A 19,890-nucleotide genomic window follows, 5' to 3' on the forward strand; every position below is an offset into this window, starting at 1 on the left:
AGTAAGTGGCTGTACTAAGGGTACTTTGGTAACCGCTTCTGCTGGGGAACTGGCCACAGTAGGAGATTTCTTGGAGAAGGATACTTGATTCCACAGCTACTATACATGCACCTCACTAGCCATATCATGGGGCCCAAACACCCAGGATATCTCAAATGCTTATGGTTTTGAACAGTAAAAATTGGCTGCAGTGGCAGAGCTCACAGAACAAATTACCAGCGCCTGTAGCTGGAAAAACTACATGTGGTGTACGTACATATTATTATGTTTCTTTGCACAAAAGTTTGCTGTTGTAAACATAACACAATATGCTGAAACTCTTCACAGTGCATCGATACATGTATACATGTATGTGTATACCTACTGTACATATGTCTATATGTCACTTTACACAAATATTTCAATTTATTTATGGAACACAAATATTCATGCAAATATATAGTTTGTAGACAGAAACAGATGTCTATTAACAGAAGTAGAATTTCTCCATAAACATGTATATGTTAGAATCTTGAAATCTGTACATACAAGTTGCCTTGATTTTTTCTTTCATTGAAGAGGCAAATCAGCAAAATTCAAAAGTAGCTGCCAGAAAGGGCAATACTTATACATGACAACCAGACTTCTTGTCACCAGGTTCTCTTGGGTTAAGTAAATACAGAAATTGCTTCCATATAACTGTGAAAGCGCCATGTTGTGGAGAGGTTAAAATGAACTCCAGTCAACAGAGTTTACCAAAACAATGCTATCAATGGACATCTCCAGGAATCAACCTGTTGTTGTGGTAGCATCTGGGTAGCCACACACTATCACACTAGGGGCTTAGAGGCCCTCAGGAGATCAAAGAAAAGTACCCTGCCCATTCTCATTGTTAACAAATGTGTGCCTGCGGAGGTGACATTTCCTAGCCAATGCTTACACAAATCACACAAGAAGAGCAAGTCTTGTAGCTACAAACCAGAACACTTAAACAAGAGTGCAAACACCATCAACACACTTGTTCTTTCAGAATACAGAATTATTTCAACAGTTGGTACATGCATGTACATTTACCATGTCAGGGCACAGAGAATTACCACATCAGAGATACTGTGCTCAAAATTTGATTTGCTCTGTATTCAAATCATATCGTAAAAAAAATCATATCAATGAGGAGGTGGAAATTATATACATGGACTAAAATTATACCATATCATATAACATCAATAATGTCTAATATATTGCTACTAACATCACTGCATTTTTTTTTCCCTTTTTTTAACCTGATACTGCTTATTAAATAAAGGCGCTAGGGGGGGGCAGGTATGTTGGTACTCTTTAAGCATTTACATGAACAGTTAGAATGAAACCCTAACTGAAGTCAACTGATAAGAGGCCGAATTTCACCAGTAATGAGTGACCATTGGCCAACTATCACACTGTCATCACTGCTCTGGTCTTCATACACAATTAAAGTACGTGTTAGAAATACATCTACTCATTCGATGATGGTAGTCTTCAGCAATTATGAGAAACTTAATGTAAATGGCCACACAAGCACTAGTACTCTAATTCTTCTAAAATTTGGGATAGACATTAGAAGTGTTGAAAGTATAATATTACATTTCTTTACCAGCCTTTTGGAAAAGTAAAGATGTGATTATGTTATTCATTAGATGCTCTAACCATGTGAGAAAAAAGACACTCAGTATTCCTGCTAGAATTACATAAATATTGGCTTAAATGAGCAGACCAGGCGTCCCAAATTTTGGAAGACATAGGGTAGCTGTCTACTGCTTCTTGTTAACAAGCAAGGTTCCACAAGCTTTGAGGGAGAGAGAATCCAGAAAACTTTCATCCTCTCAATCTCCCCTTGTGTGCCACTGATATCACATTTAGGTAGCTTGTTTTTTATACAAAAGAGGATGCATGGATCAGTTTATACTACAGCATGAGAAAGTAAAAGAACGAAAAAAAAAATCAATGTTTGAAGCAACTTCAATAGAATCAGTCAAGCAAAAGTCTCGAGGAGAAAAAAGCATGTAATCCAAGGAATGGTAGCATATTTTATACTAGCTACATGTATGTAATACTTGTTTTTGTTTAAAAAAAATACAAACACAAAGCTAAATTCCTTCCAATCAAACAACAACGGAATCACAAAGTCGGTGTACAATGAAAACTGGTGGCATTAAACTTGAAAACAGCAGACATTGTATCACCTGCATACATTACAAGTCTTACCAAACCTTTCACAGCGTACATGTATAATCTCTTGAGAGCAGGCTACAAGCTAGATCATTCCAGCAAACTTTAAGCATTTTTTTTTTTCTGTAACGAATAGCCTGATAGCGTGTTTTGTAGTCATCATGTGGTTCAATGATGTAGAGATAAAATGGCAATGCAATGAGGCCCGGGAAACTGATGCCCAGCCCGAAGTATCAGATTACACTGGATGAAGGTGATTTCCTTCAATACTACTCTATGTCAAAACTGACCCTGTTAAAATTCCTTGCCGCGAAAGAAGGATTAGGAAAAATCTTTCTGGATTCTGGACAAAGACTTTATGTGAAAGAGAAAGTGGTGCATAAAATCCTGTGTGCATCCACATATGTGTGTGTTCTCAGAGATAAAAACAAACTATTCAAATTCCTATTCATAACCCAGGTTTATTACTGGGTAAAAAAAGGTTGGAAAAGCACTAAAAAGTGTCATTTTTCCAACAGTCTAATGAATTTCCATAAAATAAATACATTCAAATCAAATACATGTACAGCAGTTTCAATACCATTTTCAGTACATACACAAGTACATATACAAGGAAAAAGAACATGTATATGAAAACAATTAGGATATGTTGTAAGTCATAGAAGCATAATTCTTCATGTACATTTACATGAATATATGGACACCAACATGGACATAAATACAGTGTGGTAAATCTATTACATGAACACAAAAGTGGATGGACACACTGAGACCTACATAACATGTACATGTACATGCATTGTGGCATTTAGAAAACCCATGGGAATCAAGGCTATGATTAATGACAATGTAAGCTCCTCAGCTGAAAAGAAGTTGAATAATTTTCCACAAATAAATTACTCCAGGAGGATATTGCTTTCTAGCTTTTAAAAGAAATATTAATTGTCCAACGGTTTATAGCCAGATAGCAAAACAAAAATAGCTTACAAGCAAGTGCTTTAAAAACTTGACAGCTGAAAGTCAATGATGTGTCAATATTACTTTAAGTTCCAGCTCACCATAAAATCTGCCCACAGAACTGAAGCATAGTGCGCACTGTGCCTACACACAGGAACTGGAATTTCATACAGAAAGGAATCTTTTGTTCTCCTGTCTGTCAATTGCATACGACCTTCTACCAAGACAGAGGAGATAAAACAAAATGCTTCTCAATTCTAACTCTTTCATGCAATATTGAAAATGATGTATAATTTCTATATGTACATGTATGTATTGTACTGTATGTATTTTGCAAATGATATGCTGACCTGGTAACCTTGGTGAAACATTGTGTTGTAATGCATATGTTCACATAAATATACTTTTCCCCTTTTGTGGAGTCAACCAGGAATGCTTCAGTTCATATCCCATGTATTAAATAAAGTAGCTGCATACATCCCTGTACACATCCATATACATATAGTATAGATTGTTACTCATACTACATGTAACTAGTCCCTTAATACATTGTAGCAAACATGTACATGAACGGCCAGCCATAACACTTACATGTAAATACAGATTTTATTTGTTTTTTGCTCTCAGCCTGCAAAAAGGCTGCATGATAACAACAACAATAGTATTTTGACTGGGCCAACATTTGGCACAGGACAAAACTTCCATGTACATGTACAAGCAAATAACATTGTAAATTTCTCAGTAGTGTAAGTAGCCGGAAAATCTGACAATCATGTCATGCGCCAACTTAAAGATTATTATTTCCACAATTGTGTTCAAATAACAGACATAACAAATGTACTCACCAAATACCACATTTTTTGCCATTTGGGGTCGTTAAAATGAATCTTTCTTTTCACTCTCCGTCTGACTACCTGTTGCTCTAACCACAACACCTGAAATGTTAATCAGATCAAATTTAATAGTATATTTAATTTTAATTAAAATCTGAAAACATCACGATATTCCATGTGTGCACAGGTATTTAGCAGACTTAGAGGGCAGTGTATTTATGATCAGATCGACCTGAACTCTTTGCAGTAGCTAGATTCATATTATACACTGTCATCAACAACAAATATATCCTTAGACACATGTACATCAAGAATATGCTTAGAACTGCATGTATATTTCACTGTACAAATCAAATTCTACTGAGGAGTTAATGGCTGAATGTTTTCTCTGCAAAATAAAGTATTTTTTCACCTGCAGAATGACTTTCATTACATTCCATGAACCTGTCACATTTACATCAATGAGCAAACATCCACTTTATCCTCTATGAGAATTAGTAATACTTCAGTGAAATTAGACAGTCACTTCACTATTACTCATTCAACCAAGGGTATGCTGTTCCCAGACAAAAATCACCTGAGCCAAAATCTCGTTAGCGGCTTGCATGGAGCATTAGAGAAAGAATAATTCAAGGTTTCAGTAAGCAGGTAAAAAAGTACGATCAGTAATCAAGACCTCTCATTTGTTGATGCAGTTTACCTTAGAGCTAAATGCCTTTCTACACCTCTCAGTGCTTAAGAAGTAGCTGTTGAGAAACCAACAGCAGTAATTGATTCACGACTGGCGCTTTGACAGATCGAGCCAAGAAAAGCTTGTTTGCATTACTGAGAAGAGTTATGGTGGTAATTTGTAAAAACAAGGGGTAACCCATGTTGTAAGGTGTGAAGACTATTTACTGTTGAAATTGTCCATGTTCTCCTATATTCAAGGTTGTACAACTCAGCGGGGAGAAAAGGCATTATTCCAAAAGCTTTTTTCAAATGCTAATAGCTTTAACAGAACTGTTCACCTAGTTGCACATACATGTATGCACCATACAGGAACAATATGCATACTGATCGCCCACCAATACTAGGCTGATAGTACATCAAGTACATGTACTAAAGCACTAACTACTACTAACAACCTGACCATCCTCAGGTAACCTAATCCACCTGTAATTAGGAATGTTTACCCAATCAACATAGAAACATGCAGTTAAACAGTACGGGGGAGGAGAGAGAAGGGGGTGTTTCCTTACAGTATCGGTACGGCAGGAGAGATACTTAAGAATAAGGTGCGTGTACATGAACAAACATGAGATAAAGTTTTCAAATGGATTACATGTAAGAGCAAACACCACCAACAGTGCATGTTCAATGTACAGGTAAATGCCACTAATGTAGAGTAGGTTTCCGATTCAAGGGCAAACCAGAAAAGACCATAAACTAAGTTTCACACAACTGTGGCCACAAACTAAACCATTCAGAAACCCAACCAAAGAGACAGCAAGTCAATCATTCCATAACTTGATCAAGAAGCTGTTCATATTTTAATTTTATTTTATCTGACTTTATTTTAATGATATACATGTATCTTTGGGTTTTTGCTGCATATACCAGTATTTAAATGTGCAGGAGGATAAAACCAGCAGTTTGTATACTGGTCTGATCTATCAAAACTCAGGGAGTTTACTCAGGTTGATTCCACCCTCTTGGTCATGTTAGAATTGGTTTACAGATTGACAGCAGTCAGTCAGTCAGTCAGGATCTTATCAACAATTCTCTCTATTTTACACAACTGGTTAGATAACTTAGGCTGCCACAACCTGCTTCACTCCATTAATGATGGACCGACGGACGCCCCGACAGACGCCCAAGTCTTCATCTTTCATCCACTTTCATTATCACTATGTACACAGTCCACAGAAGTGGATGTACAGCAGGCTCAACAGTTTCAAGACTAAAAATATAACTGTATCAACAGTTATCGCATTCCAAGCCACCGCTTTTACAGTCAGACCAAAATTGCAGCTATTCTGTGAGCATGCCAAAACTTGGTAAATCTACTAAAAATTGCTTCTTAATACCACATGGCATGTAAACCACATATATCAAATCCATACTAAAACGTGTACTTTCAAAGTATGATTAAAGAACAAATATGTTGTTTTACATATCCATTCCAGCTATTCCTTTTTTCACTGCTATAAATGTGAATTACCCCTTTTAAGCTAAATTTATTTAGAAATGTATCTGTGCACATGCATATCAACTCAATCATCATACTTGTACTTAAAAACATGGCCATTAAAAGAGCCAGGTTGTTCACAGTGCTGTTGTACATGCATAGTTACAAAGTGTATTTCTCTCCCAACAAAATAAAAATGAACCATAACATATAAAATGTCTTTACTGACCCTTGACTGAGTCAACAATTTCTTTATTCATTAAATCGGCATGAAAAAGCTAAATTTTAACACTCATGCTTTTAACTGTGTCTTTCCATGCGGAAAATCCATGAGAAAAATCACTCATGTTAATTTTACAATTCTTACAACAAAAATACTGAGCTTTGACTCTTAAATGGGCTTAGGAAAATACGATGTAACTGTAGCAAATGAGCAATGGCTGAGAGAAAACAAGACAAAAAGCAGGAAATTTACATGTACGTGTACAGTGGAAAGAGAGACACACTTGCACTTGCTGTTATATGTACAGTGCATTTCTATGGCACCAGAGATAAACTTTTCAAGTTGGTGTGTCTTGAAATACGTGCATATTGTTAAAAGCTGTTACAGAGATAACAAAGATATGTCACTGTATTCAATCTACACCCCTAAACATAGAAGGTTTCTATCTGCCCAACCACTCATCACACCCTCAGGAGTTCTGTAATGCTACTGCATTGCCAAGAACACATTGCTAAAGCAAAGTCTTGAGTAAACAAACATTTTCCAACATTGTTCGTGATTTCTGGAGACCGTTTTCTTGGTGAATGTAACCTGTAAACCAACCAGATGTTTTCATTCATATAAAAAAAAATTCTGTCATATTTGTAAGGAGGGTTTAAACAAGATTCAAACTGTCCATATACATGTAAGGCTCACAGTTCATTAATGATGTGCATAATGAAAAACAATATCCTGTGTGATTCTTGATTGACCTTTTCTTTTATTATTCATCACTATACAACTTACTATAACTAACTATAACCGAATCAAACTACATGTACACTCTATACATTAAAAAGGACATTTATATACCAGCTGTCAACCAAAATGGACATTCCGGGTCAATAATCCCAATTCCCAAAACAATTAATGTTTAACAAGAAACACTAATGAACTAAGGGAGTATATATAAATGTAACGTATAAAGTTAGGATGGAATCATGCAAAGAGAAGCCATCAACGACAATGAGCGACTCAAAACAACACACAAAACAAACTGTATATGGATTCCTTTTGGTAACTTTGAACTTCGTAAGTTGGTGTCTACATATACTATGTTTAAAGCTGTCACAGAGATAACAAAGATATGTCACTGTACTCAATCCCCACTCCTAAACATAGAATGCCATCACTATCTGTGCAAACACTCACACCCTTTTGAGTGCTGATGTGTTGTAATGCCAAGCATTGCCAAGAAGGCTCTGCCATTTTCCAACAGGGTGTGTTTGTGATGTTTGGAGCCCGTTTACTTGGTAGTTGTATCCTGTAAACCAGCCAGATCTTTGGGAACAGCAGGATGGTTCCAGATACTGATACAAACCATCAGCCAATGCTTTAAGCCCCCAAGCCGGATGTTGGACCTTTTCCAGATCAAGAGTTTTATTTAAGATCCCTGTTGTCGTAAATGCCACTACCAAGTGTTGGCTATCTTCAACACAAACTGCCTCCACCAGGGAGGTTGTCTGTTCCCTTTTCAGTTAGCACCTGAGAAGTGGCATTACAGTCCGGTACAGATCTAGATAACATAACACTATACAGGTAGCGTCTCAATGGATATGGTGAATCTGGCAGGTCATGAAACCTCCTGCCTACTGCATTTAGCTGGTCAAATAAAAGCTAAGGAAATGTCTTACTTGTATAGAGATTTAATGAAAGAAGCCACACTTTTCTTCAACATCTTGACCCTAAAGTTTTGGGCACAAAGCATAAACCTCGGAAGGTGTCTGCGTACTTATCCAAGGCACCAATAAACTGGCTACCCTCAAGGGCTGGTAACAATTATAGCAGCCAAACATTGACCAGATAAAGTAGATTATTAATCTTTTCTCCATGTGCCACATATTGATTTCCTGTTGAACACACAGGAGTTCCTCGCAGGCCTGTGCCAGCCATGGGACAGCCTCCAGATTCCACTACCAGATACCCTGATGGCTGTGTAATTCTCTCCAAGACTAGCTGACCCAGGAGCCCAGAGGTACAACCAAAACGGTCTGTGTTTCATGTCCAACAAAACTTACATTCCATAACTATATGTATGTACTGTAATTCTTAAAGCCGCTATTATTTTACATGTACATGCACCGCATGTTTATGAGAAGCACTCAAATTCAGTACTATGTTGTTTGCATGCATGGGTACTTGGGTACTTTGATACACATACATGTACATGTACAATGCAAGTGGTTGTTAAAGATACGGGTACAATAAACTCCCGACACTTTCCTGTATGTAACTGTGGACACCTTGTTCACCATACACTACATACACCAGTGCACATGCACACGTATAAAGGGACTGTACATAATATAATTAAAGATGTGCAGCAAAGAGAGCAGAACCAGAGCAGCAACGACAGTGTGATTGCCAGCCAATGGTCACGCACAAACGGGGGAATATGGCTTCTTGTCAAATTACCCATTTTATTCTAACTGTTCATGAAAATGCTTAAAAGTAGCACCATGGTTTATGCCGAATTAGGTAAAAAATATGCAATGAAGTTAATCGTAATATTTTAGATATCACTGGTCTAAAATCATTCTTCACACCTCACATAATCTTCATGTTACTTTGTGGGGCATATATACATGTATATGATTTAATACACTCCATGACCGGCCCAAATAGCACAGTTGGTTGAGCGTCCGCTTCGGGACCGGTAGATCCAGGATCAATCCTTGATCGAGTCACACCTAAGAAGAGGAAGCCGTAACTTCCTCGCTTAGCGTTCAGCATGAAGGGGATAGTGCAATGACTGGTTGACACGTATCAGTATAATGGGCTCGGGCGGGGCGGCTTACTTGCCTCGGTAAGTCGTCTCAGTGAAGCAGCACTAAATAAAAGAGCGGTGGAAATCCATCCTGCAACAAGGAGCCACATTACACATACATGCACCCTAAGGATTCCTTCGTCTTCATATGACTGAAAAATTGTTGAGTACGACGTTAAACCCCAAGCACTCACTCACTTGCTAAAACACTCCATATATCTGAATAATAAAACTCAGCTGATGGCAGGATAAACAATAAACTACAAGATTTTGCAACACAGGTTAATGTATCCTTATACATATAAACCCTGATCAAACAAGATCAAATTCAAGAAACAGACCTCAGTTTAATCTTTACAACAACAACAACCTACATGTACATCAACAGGAGCACATTTGTGGATTTACATGTGCATGTTTGTGTTTTGTATACTGTTAACTGTACATGTAGGCACATAGTGTACATGTCAATTAACCTAGATGTCCACAGATAGAGCACATGCCAAGCACAAGTGTACATATAGGTAAATATGATAATGCATATCTGCTGGAGAGTGAGAAATGGAAGAGGAAAGCCCAAGGCTACACCACACATCCGACAGGGGAAATTTGATAAGGACAATGGGAACCCACTTGTGCAGAAAGGTCAATCAGCTTCCTGAAGGTAATAACATTCCGCGTTAAGTGGATCACTCTGTGCAGTGAAAAATGTCAACTGGGAAAGGATGGGTTACAATAACTGTTTGCGAGGGTTCGAGCTTGAAGCCATCAAATCGCAAAGATCACACAAATACACATCTGTACTCAATCCAGATATGTGATCACTTCCACATTAGATATATATCCATGCACATTACAACAGAAAAAAATGGCTTAAACAACAGAAGCCATACACAGTGATGTATATGAAATGGTGTGTAAGTTTTTACAGCTTCCTGTAGTCTAATACCTCCCCTTAAATGCACATAGATATATTGCTTTTTTTTTCCCCCCACTGAAACAGTTGATCAACAGTTTGACAAGGATAGCCTTAGCCAGTGAACAGAAAACTTAACACAACACTGGCCTTCTTGAATACAAATTAGACCTTACACCTTTCTTTTTTTTTTTTTTTTTTTGATGTTTTCTTTTTTTTTTTCTTCACAAACAGTTTGAGATTCTTCTATTGAATTTAGGGGCTGATCTGTGACTACATGGACCTCAAAGAGCTTATGAAGTAGTCAAATTTCAACAACAGCAGAATCTGAAATCGATGAAATATCAATGATGGTATGTTGTGGTAAGTACCACTCCTGGTCACAAGAGTTCTATATAGTGTATGTGCATGCATATTTACCACATCAATATAGCTCAGGTGGTAGAGTGTCTGCTTTGGGGGCTGTAAATCCAGGCTCAATCCTTGGTCAGGTCACACCTAAGACCTTCAAAGAGGATTGATTTTGATTGATTTTGATTGGTGTTTTTACGCCGTACTCAAGAATATTTCACTTATACGACGGCGGCCAGCATTATGGTGGGGGGGAAACCGGGCACAGCCTGGGGGAAACCCTACGACCATCCGCAGGTTGCTGACAGACCTTCCCACTTACGGCCGGAGAGGAAGCCAGCATGAGCTGGACTTGAACTCACAGCGACCGCATTGGTGAGAGGCTCCTGGGTCATTACGCTGCGCTAGCGCGCTAACCGACCCTTCAAAGAGGAAGCTGTAGCTTCTTTGTTTGGCGTTCAGCATTAGGGGGATAGTGCAATGACTGGTTTACCTGTATCAATATAATGGCTTGGGTGGGAAGGCTTACTTGCCTTCGTTAACTCGTCTCAGTGAAGCAGCACTAGATAAAAGAGTGGTGTAAATCCGTCATGCACTCTACAGACTTCTCCGTCGTAATACAACTGAAAAATTGCTACCCTAAATGACGTTAAACCCTAAGCCCTCACTCACTCAGTTTAGTTTTAAACTGACCTAATAGCCAGAATTATTACATCAGTCATGGCAGGCAATCGGTGATAATCTATTCCCCTTTAATATCATCCTTAATATGAATATAATGAAACTATCTGAGCAGAAACAAATTCATCACATGATAATCATTATTTTATTATTACATCACAACATTATCACACACACTGTAGACCTGTATATTTATTCAGTTATCTGTAACAATCGACAGATGGTTTGACGATAACAAAGATTTAACTTTGGCTGGTATTCCATGACAGCTTGCACAATGATTCTCATCAAAGCTGCATACCAACATCTGCCAAGGTTAATAAGCAAGGGATGAGGACTGAAGAGTAGAGATAAAGTGTTTTAACAGTGATCCTGAAAGGTGCAGAGATGACTGTGTGCTCAGAGTAAACACAGTGTTCTGTTACAGAGGAACTGATTGGAGAGTTGCATAACTCAGCCAAGTGGCTTCTGTCCATCAGTATAAAGACACCTCAGAAGAGGGTAGAGAAGCCCTGATGTAAGCGCAGGATAAAGAGATTTCCACAGAGACCCAGGTGGGGCCACTTACCCCAAAAGATTCTCCGCAAATAGGGGGGCAAAATTATTCCATGCCTCAGTGTCTAATCTACAGCAAACCAATTTGTCTAGCAAGCTTTTAAATACGACCCAAATCTGCTTCTAATAAGAGGCTACAAACTGTTTGCCATTACCAGAAGCACTGTTATCCCCTTTGGTTCTACTGATCAACTCAGCTCCTGCAAGGCAGCCTGGTTACCACTGAAGAGAGCTTATACCCAGTCACACTCATCAACAACTTTACAAGCCATGTCAGATAGCTCTCTGTTAGACAACCCAGCTCAGGGCATAGCAATTCACCCCTCAGGAGCTCCTAAAAGAAGTTTGTTTCAACTAAATATCTGTGTAATTACAGGCATGTGCATGAATATCCCTCAAGCCAAAAGCCAATTGTGTGCAAACCATACATGTTAGAACAGTTAGTTACACATTACAAACTTGTAGATAGATGTACTATAAACACATCAAGTTTTATTGATGAACGATTCTCTAGAAATAGCTGGTACATGTACATAGGGACATGTATATCTGTGTGGTCCACCACAGTCTATATAAATATATATACATGTACAGTGATGCTTCTATTGTTGTTTAATAACTCATAATCATTTTTCCCAGAAATCAAATAAACAAAGCCCTTCCTCCAAAGGAATAAATATCTTTTTTTCATTTACATGTACAATAAAAGATTCTTCAATTTTAATAACCTGCTCTTGTAGTAACAAATGCTAAATAAGAAACTTTTCACTTTTATCATTTATGTGATGGCATCAAACTGTGATGGTGTTTTTCTTACGTTCAAAAACGGGAGTATCAAGAACATGAAGTAAACTCTATGAACAAGCTATTTTTCTGTCAGTGCCAATGTACATGTAACCCAATCATATTTTAACAGTTTGTTGTGTACAATTCTTGACATTTCCAAAATGCTTCACAGGAAAGCAAGAGGAAGATATTTTTACCTCCAATTTTACTGAATCCCATTCATAATCTATTCACACTTGTATTCACACATACCACATTGGAAGACATCCATTTATTTATTATTTATATATTTTTTAATAACAGTACTAACATTTTTTTTTACTAGACTGTAGTACATATGAGAAGTCAAACAACTGAAACAACTGTACACTGAAGATGGTTTCATACAATATAAGCTCTTTATAACAGCTGTTAATGCAGAATTAAAAACACAAACAGTAAGACTTAACATACATCTACATGTATAATACACTTAGGCATGTTTATTTGCAAATATGGAACAAAGCGCTTATAGCAGTACATAAATTTATATGAATACACCTATACATAATAGAGTTCAAGAAGGATCCCCATCCTACAGGTGCCAGTAAACTGAAGGGATGCTAGCTGATCTTGTCTACATTGGCTGGCACCCAGCATTTACCACAGAGATGTCCACAGGAGGAGTGGTTGCAAGTTCAAGGAAGATCCATCCTACAGGTGATTGTAAACTGAAGGGATGCTAGCTGATCTTGTCTACACTGGCTGGCACCCAGCATTTACCACAGACATGTCCACAGGGGAAGTGGTTGTAAGTTCAAGGAAGATCCATCCTACAGGTGATTGTAAACTGAAGGGATGCTAGCTGATCTTGTCTACACTGGCTGGCACCCAGCATTTATCACAGAGATGTCCACAGGAGGAGTGGTTGTAAGCTCAAGGAGGCTCCCCATCCTATAGGTGACAGAAAACTGAAGGGATGCTAGCTGATCTTGTCTACACTGGCTGGCACCCAGCATTTATCACAGAGATGTCAACAGGGGGAGTGGTTGCAAGTTCAAAGAAGATCCCCAACCTATAGGTGACAGTAAACTGAAGGGATGCTGGCTGATCTTGTCTACATTGGCTGGCACCCAGCACTTATCACAGAGATGTCCACAGGAGGGGTGGATGTAAGTTCAAGGAGGATCTCCATCCTACAGGTGACAGTAAACTGAAGGGATGCTAGCTGATCTTGTCTACATTGGCTGGCACCCAGCATTTATCACAGAGATGTCCACAGGAGGAGTGGTTGTAAGCTCAAGGAGGATCCATCCTACAGGTGATTGTAAACTGAAGGGATGCTAGCTGATCTTGTCTACACTGGCTGGCACCCAGCATTTACCACAGAGATGTCCACAGGAGGAGTGGTTGTAAGCTCAAGGAGGATCCCCATCCTACAGGTGACAGTAAACTGAAGGGATGCTAGCTGATCTTGTCTACATTGGCTGGCACCCAGCATTTATCAGAGAGATGTCAACAGGGGGAATGGTTGCAAGTTCAAAGAAGATCCCCAACCTATAGGTGACAGTAAACTGAAGGGATGCTAGCTGATCTTGTCTACATTGGCTGGCACCCAGCATTTATCACAGAGATGTCCACAGGAAGAGTGGTTGTAAGTTCAAGGAGGATCCCCATCCTACAGGTGACAGTAAACTGAAGGGATGCTAGCTGATCTTGTCTACACTGGCTGGCACCCAGCATTTACCACAGAGATGTCCACAGGAAGAGTGGTTGTAAGCTCAAGGAGGCTCCCCATCCTATAGGTGACAGAAAACTGAAGGGATGCTAGCTGATCTTGTCTACACTGGCTGGCACCCAGCATTTACCACAGAGATGTCCACAGGAGGAGTGGCTGGGTTGTCTATGTAATAATACATGTACTCTATGAACTTCTCTCCTCTACTGACAGCCCCAGTGGAACCACTGCAGGCCTTCACCGGTGACCATCCCTGACCCCACTACACCAAGACCACACCCAGCCACTTGATATGCCACACGCTGATGCCCCCCACCACTGTCTGTCTGCCGGAACTCTTTGCCGCTCGCTATGTGGGAGACACGATACAAGAGCCTGGCCGGACCAGTTTTAAACCAAATCTGCATCACCTTAAGATAATGGCTCGTAGAACAGAGTTCCTTAAGTATGCCACTGAGACATGCACTTCATGCTGAGGGCTTACATAAATAGTACATGTACATTAAAAAACTAAACTATACACTTCAAAGAATAGCTGGTTGACATACACATTACAATTACCATACATGTACATGTAAGTATCAAACCTTCTTTTTCTTTATTGTCACAAAATATTAGCATTAACATGTACATGTAAATGTACCCTCACAGATTTACACTTACATAGTGTATGCACACCATTACAGCCCCACAGTTACCCCCAAGATTAGGGGATTGTATACATGCATGTATGTATGTGCGCCCTGCTCAAACCAATTGCGCGAGAAAGTTGATCTGCTTCTGAGAGTCTTTTAGCCATACATTAGCTCGTAATTTTCTACCAATTGCCCTCAGCTCATTACGTGTTCAAAACATGAAAACAGTTTGGATTACATGTGGGAGCAATCTAATAGAGATTAGTACAATAACAACTGGGAAATATGGCATGGCAATTTTCAACCTCCACATACATCTGTTTACATGTGTAAATTTATGTTCTTCCATGTAGGATTGTGTTCTAATATCAATATAACATCATTAAAAAATACACTAATTAATGTGAGATGTTAGTATGGATTATGGGTGAAAGAAACAGGACAGATCCATGGGAAATCACGGGAACCTAAGCTGAACCAGACCTGCCTCTCCACCATATGTGGGAAGGTCGGCCAGCCACCTACAGATGGTCCTGGGCTTTGCCCAGTTTCCTGCCACTTACAGCCAGCTGTTACCCTAGTGAATTATTCTTCAGTACAGAGTAAAATTCTGATTAAAACACAAGTCATTATCGCTATAATGTTCGTAATGTTTCATTTCACACTCTTTTATCGCTGAAGGTAATAAACATCCTACTGTACCACGTGACCTGTCAGAATCATAGGCAACAATTTTTGATTAAACTTACCATAACATTGGCTCCCGAAAAATTTTTCTGAAAAAGTTATTAACAATGGGGGGAACTGAGGAAAGGAACGTTGGTGAACTTAAGAAGTTCCCGAACCAAAGCGGTGCCAGCGGTCTATCCAGAAAATGACAAGACAGGAGATTGGTAAATTAATGTCAACAAATGTTGCCTAACATTTTTTACAAGTCACATGATACAAATGGCCTATTTTTACCTTAAGCAACAAGAGTTCAAACTCGAAACTCTTCTATTGAAGAATACACATGTGCATGTATTTACAGTATATTTATATGTACAAAGGATCTGCATCAAACCATCAGGCCAATTAAGTAGGCCTACAGTAAAATACTTCACGGACATTGGATTACAGTGAACTAATGCACTGTACATGTAACCTATCCTAGAGGCCAAAGTCCACAGTTAAAACCCTCACTTATCACATAGAAAAAGAGCGAAATATAATAAGCAAATTTAGGGAAGAGCCCAATTGTACAAAGGTGGAGGACATCTGAACAAGATGACAAATTGTTCCACAATTTACTTTTGGCAAAAGTTCAAAGAAAGCAAACCAAAATAAAAAGGGAATGAGCTTTTGTACATGTACTCCATTATTGGATTTATCATTGACGGGCCATAGAAAGCTTGGTTACATTACTTTGTTGCGTATTGTTGAATAAACAAGCAGGGATGGAGAGGAAATTACACGTCCGTTCTTATTACTAGATATTGCCGGGTCGGTTCAGCGAGAATTGGGTGGATTGCTCAAGACTTTGATCTCCATGCAGGCATAAGTAAATATGAAGTCATATTTCAGAGACTTGTTGTAGTGGCAAAACATTGTCTGTAAACATCTATTTTTGCTGGAATGTAACGATCAATCACTCAGGAGGAAGCTATTCCTGTTGGTCGGGGGGCGGTGGTTGGGGCTAGTTTATGTTTGGTGTCTTCTTGGGTAGAGCACACCAACAGCTGTAGTGTAAAGCCTTACACTTCAAATCCTACTGTATACAATACCAAACAGGTTCATGTGCATACCGTCAGCGATCTGTAACTCCATCAAACAGGTGAAGGAGCAGAATTACAGGTACATATACACTGTGTGCCAGAATTTGACTACGGGCCATACTGATGTGTCTGTCAAGATAAGGCTTAGTTGTATACATGTGCGTGTAGTAAAGTTCCTCAGAAGTACTGGCAAGATGGGAAAGATTATCACTTCATGTTACATAACATACAGACAAATGCACTGTATGTGGATGGTTTGCTATCTTCTTTTTTTCAGATGTATACAGCGCATTTAGTAAGCGAAGAAGACCTGCAAATATACACTGCCTTGCAGTGTTTGCAAGTCCAAGTAAATTTTTACATACAAAGAGCAAGACAATTTTCAACAAAAAAGCATCTGCAATTTTGTATGTTCCACTCTGTAATCAAAATGTCATTTTATATAAGATCCAAATGCTAATTTCTCTTCCTACTTTCTGCCATAATTAGGCTGCCATTTCAAGCCGTGGAATGCCATCACAGAGAAGGTCAAGTCAACATCTACATACATGAACATGCGACTTCATTGCAATTCATGCATCCATCTATTTCAACATTGCACCAAAGGTATCAACCTTTAAGATATTTCCAATATTGCAGGTACATGTACATGCTGCATTTCTTATGGAACACAAGCATGGATAGCAAATTTCAGTGTGGCATTTTACAGCGTAGATGTAATCTGGCAGACACAAATGTCTCAATAATATTTCTGTCCTGCAAAATTTGTCCACACAACAATTTATGATTACAATGAACTCTCTTCACATTCTGCACATGGCTTGCAGAAAACTTCACAAATAGACAAACACATGTACGTACATGTACATGCATCTTGTACTGTCTGTTGGTCATTTGTCATCCAATATTTGAACAGGTTGTGAATAAAAAGTACAAGTTATCTCGGCAGTGCGTGTAGGAGTGGGGCATGTTACCTTTCTGCCTGTGAAGAATTCAGGGCAGAGGTATTTGAAAGAGATTTATCACATGATGTGGAGTACAGCAGACTCAGTCTGGCAGACTTCAGATCTTGATAGGACCATGGCAATCTTATCAGTGGTCATGGTCAAAGGTTTCCACCATTTTTCACCTCCAACATCCAATCAACACTGCTGTTCCCATGGCAACATCAGATTCTTCTCAGCTTGTCAGCTGTGCACATTCTTGTCTAAGCAGTTTACTTTCTGTTGGATATTTTTTCTCCCTTTTTTTACTTTAACTGCATGTACACGTAGCAAAAGTTGATGGCAAGGTGTACTTCGACTCATTTTCATACGACCCAATTTTTGTGGAAAAATTATATCAGTGATGGGAAGCAACATCTGCATTAATTTACAACCAGCAAATTATAAGCTTCTTTCATGAATAAACAAATGAATCCAAAAACAAAGAATTGAAACACTAACAATTAAACGATGATGGATAAAGATATACCTACAGGTACACGTACTGCATATACATTTTTACACTGCAACGTGTGAAAAATTATTAAAATTAAGAAAAACAAAAAAACAAATTGGTATGTGATATTAACTGGCTTTTTACCTTAAATATATACCACATGTATACACTCAAACAGTACAGTCACATGTACTACTGCTATATGTGCATATTGTGGTGAGCGGAATGACAGCTGATAAAAGCAAAATGTTATCTTTGTTTAGCTTGATTAGTCTAAGAGCATCCGGATAGCTGCACACACATAGCAGCTGTAACAGTTGGCAGCACATCAGCACAGATGGGATAATAACGAAAGATGAGAGAAAGTGCCCCATTTTCTTGATGTATCCAGAGCTACAAGACCATGTAACCCATATTCATATCATACATGTACATTGTATTAATACAACTAGGTTCTCACTGGATTTCCTTCAAATTACCAACTACTGATAATGCGCATATACAAACCATGGTAAACTAGTTAATGCCAAAGTTAAGCACTTCATGTCTCAGTACCTGGTATTGAAATCTATACACAGATGTATATGAATGTATCTACTAACATAATTACTTTCAATTTTCAGACCATAAAATCTGGAATCAATCAGCCATATCCACAAATGTATTGTGTAAAACAAAATGTAATATCCATTTGCAGATTGGACCTAGACTATCTGCATGTACATGTCTGCTTGGGTGACAAACATGTACTTGGAAGTGTAACTCTTATTCTACACCAAGACCACAACTTCCATTTTTTTTTCCCACTGCAGTCAGCATTTATATTTTCCATAAAATCTTAGGTTTCAAAATTGCATATTCTGAAGATAATTGCTAATTCTAACTGCAGGGTAAAAATTACCAATGAAAGTCAATATGCCATATAGCCATAAAGATTTGATTTGAGAGATTCTCACACAAATAACAGGAACACGGGACTCACATAAAGGTGCTTACAATGGGCAGTATTGAAGTCCTAGATGTTATGAGCAACCTTGGACCGTTCATGTCAGCAAGCCTATTCACATCAACTCAACCAATCGTAAGCTGTACAGAGTGTACAATAGGTTCTGCTCAACAAGCCCCTCAATAATGTCTATATCTTTGGTTTCAGTCACTCCGCAGTGACGCTGTCACCACTGAGTGGAGAGAGCAAAGGTTTCATTAATTTCCTCGCATTCCAGACAAACAGCAATCTCCAGCCTTTGCCTACCTACAACAGACAGGCTTTCATGGTAAACAGGTCTTTCATTCAATACCTGTCTTGCAGTTCTACTCTAAACAGGCTTTCTCCAATGAGCAAAGAGCTGCATTACATGTCTTCTGGTTCAAAGAGGTTTCCGAAAGTGATTTGCACCAAGGAAGTCGCTCCTGTATGTCCTCTGATGGCTTCCTGTGGATGTTAACAAGCTGCAAGACCACTCACAAAAAGTCTAGAAGTTCCATCAAATGCCATTACGAGAACACCGGATCTCACAATGGTTGCCTTGTAAACTATAGCAGCCTGAGGGCAACAGTCACCAATCAACTAAGGTCAAATCTGAACACAATATAATGAGCCGTAAGTACAATGGCACATCAACTTGTTAGCAAGGCAGTCACAAAAGCTGATGAAGGGTTAAGTGCTGGGCTACATTCACCATGGCTCACTGGGCACTACATGTACAATGTACATACTTATAAACGTTAACACGCCCATATACGAGGTAAAACCTTTATTCCATGCATAAGTACAACATGAAATAAGTGATTTTCTTTCTGATGACCAGTGAGTAAGTGGGTGGGTTAGGAGGGGGGAGAGGGTAGAAAGAGGGTTTTAAACAACGAACAGAATGGTGTA

At 38.8% G+C, this 19,890-nt stretch overlaps 1 protein-coding gene across 1 annotated transcript in view; it reads right to left on the minus strand.

Moving 5' to 3' along the window:
- LOC135472594 (furin-1-like) overlaps positions 1 to 19,890 on the minus strand; it is a 64,692-nt gene that overhangs the window by 38,090 nt on the left and 6,712 nt on the right. Inside the window, exon 2 of the mRNA XM_064752161.1 lies at positions 3,990 to 4,079. Coding sequence (XP_064608231.1) covers positions 3,990 to 4,011 — 22 coding nt within the window. The 5' untranslated portion in view covers positions 4,012 to 4,079. The remainder of the gene's footprint in view (positions 1 to 3,989; positions 4,080 to 19,890) is intronic.

Source organism: Liolophura sinensis, chromosome 8 (genome assembly GCF_032854445.1).
Source record: "Liolophura sinensis isolate JHLJ2023 chromosome 8, CUHK_Ljap_v2, whole genome shotgun sequence".
NCBI lineage: Eukaryota > Metazoa > Mollusca > Polyplacophora > Chitonida > Chitonidae > Liolophura > Liolophura sinensis.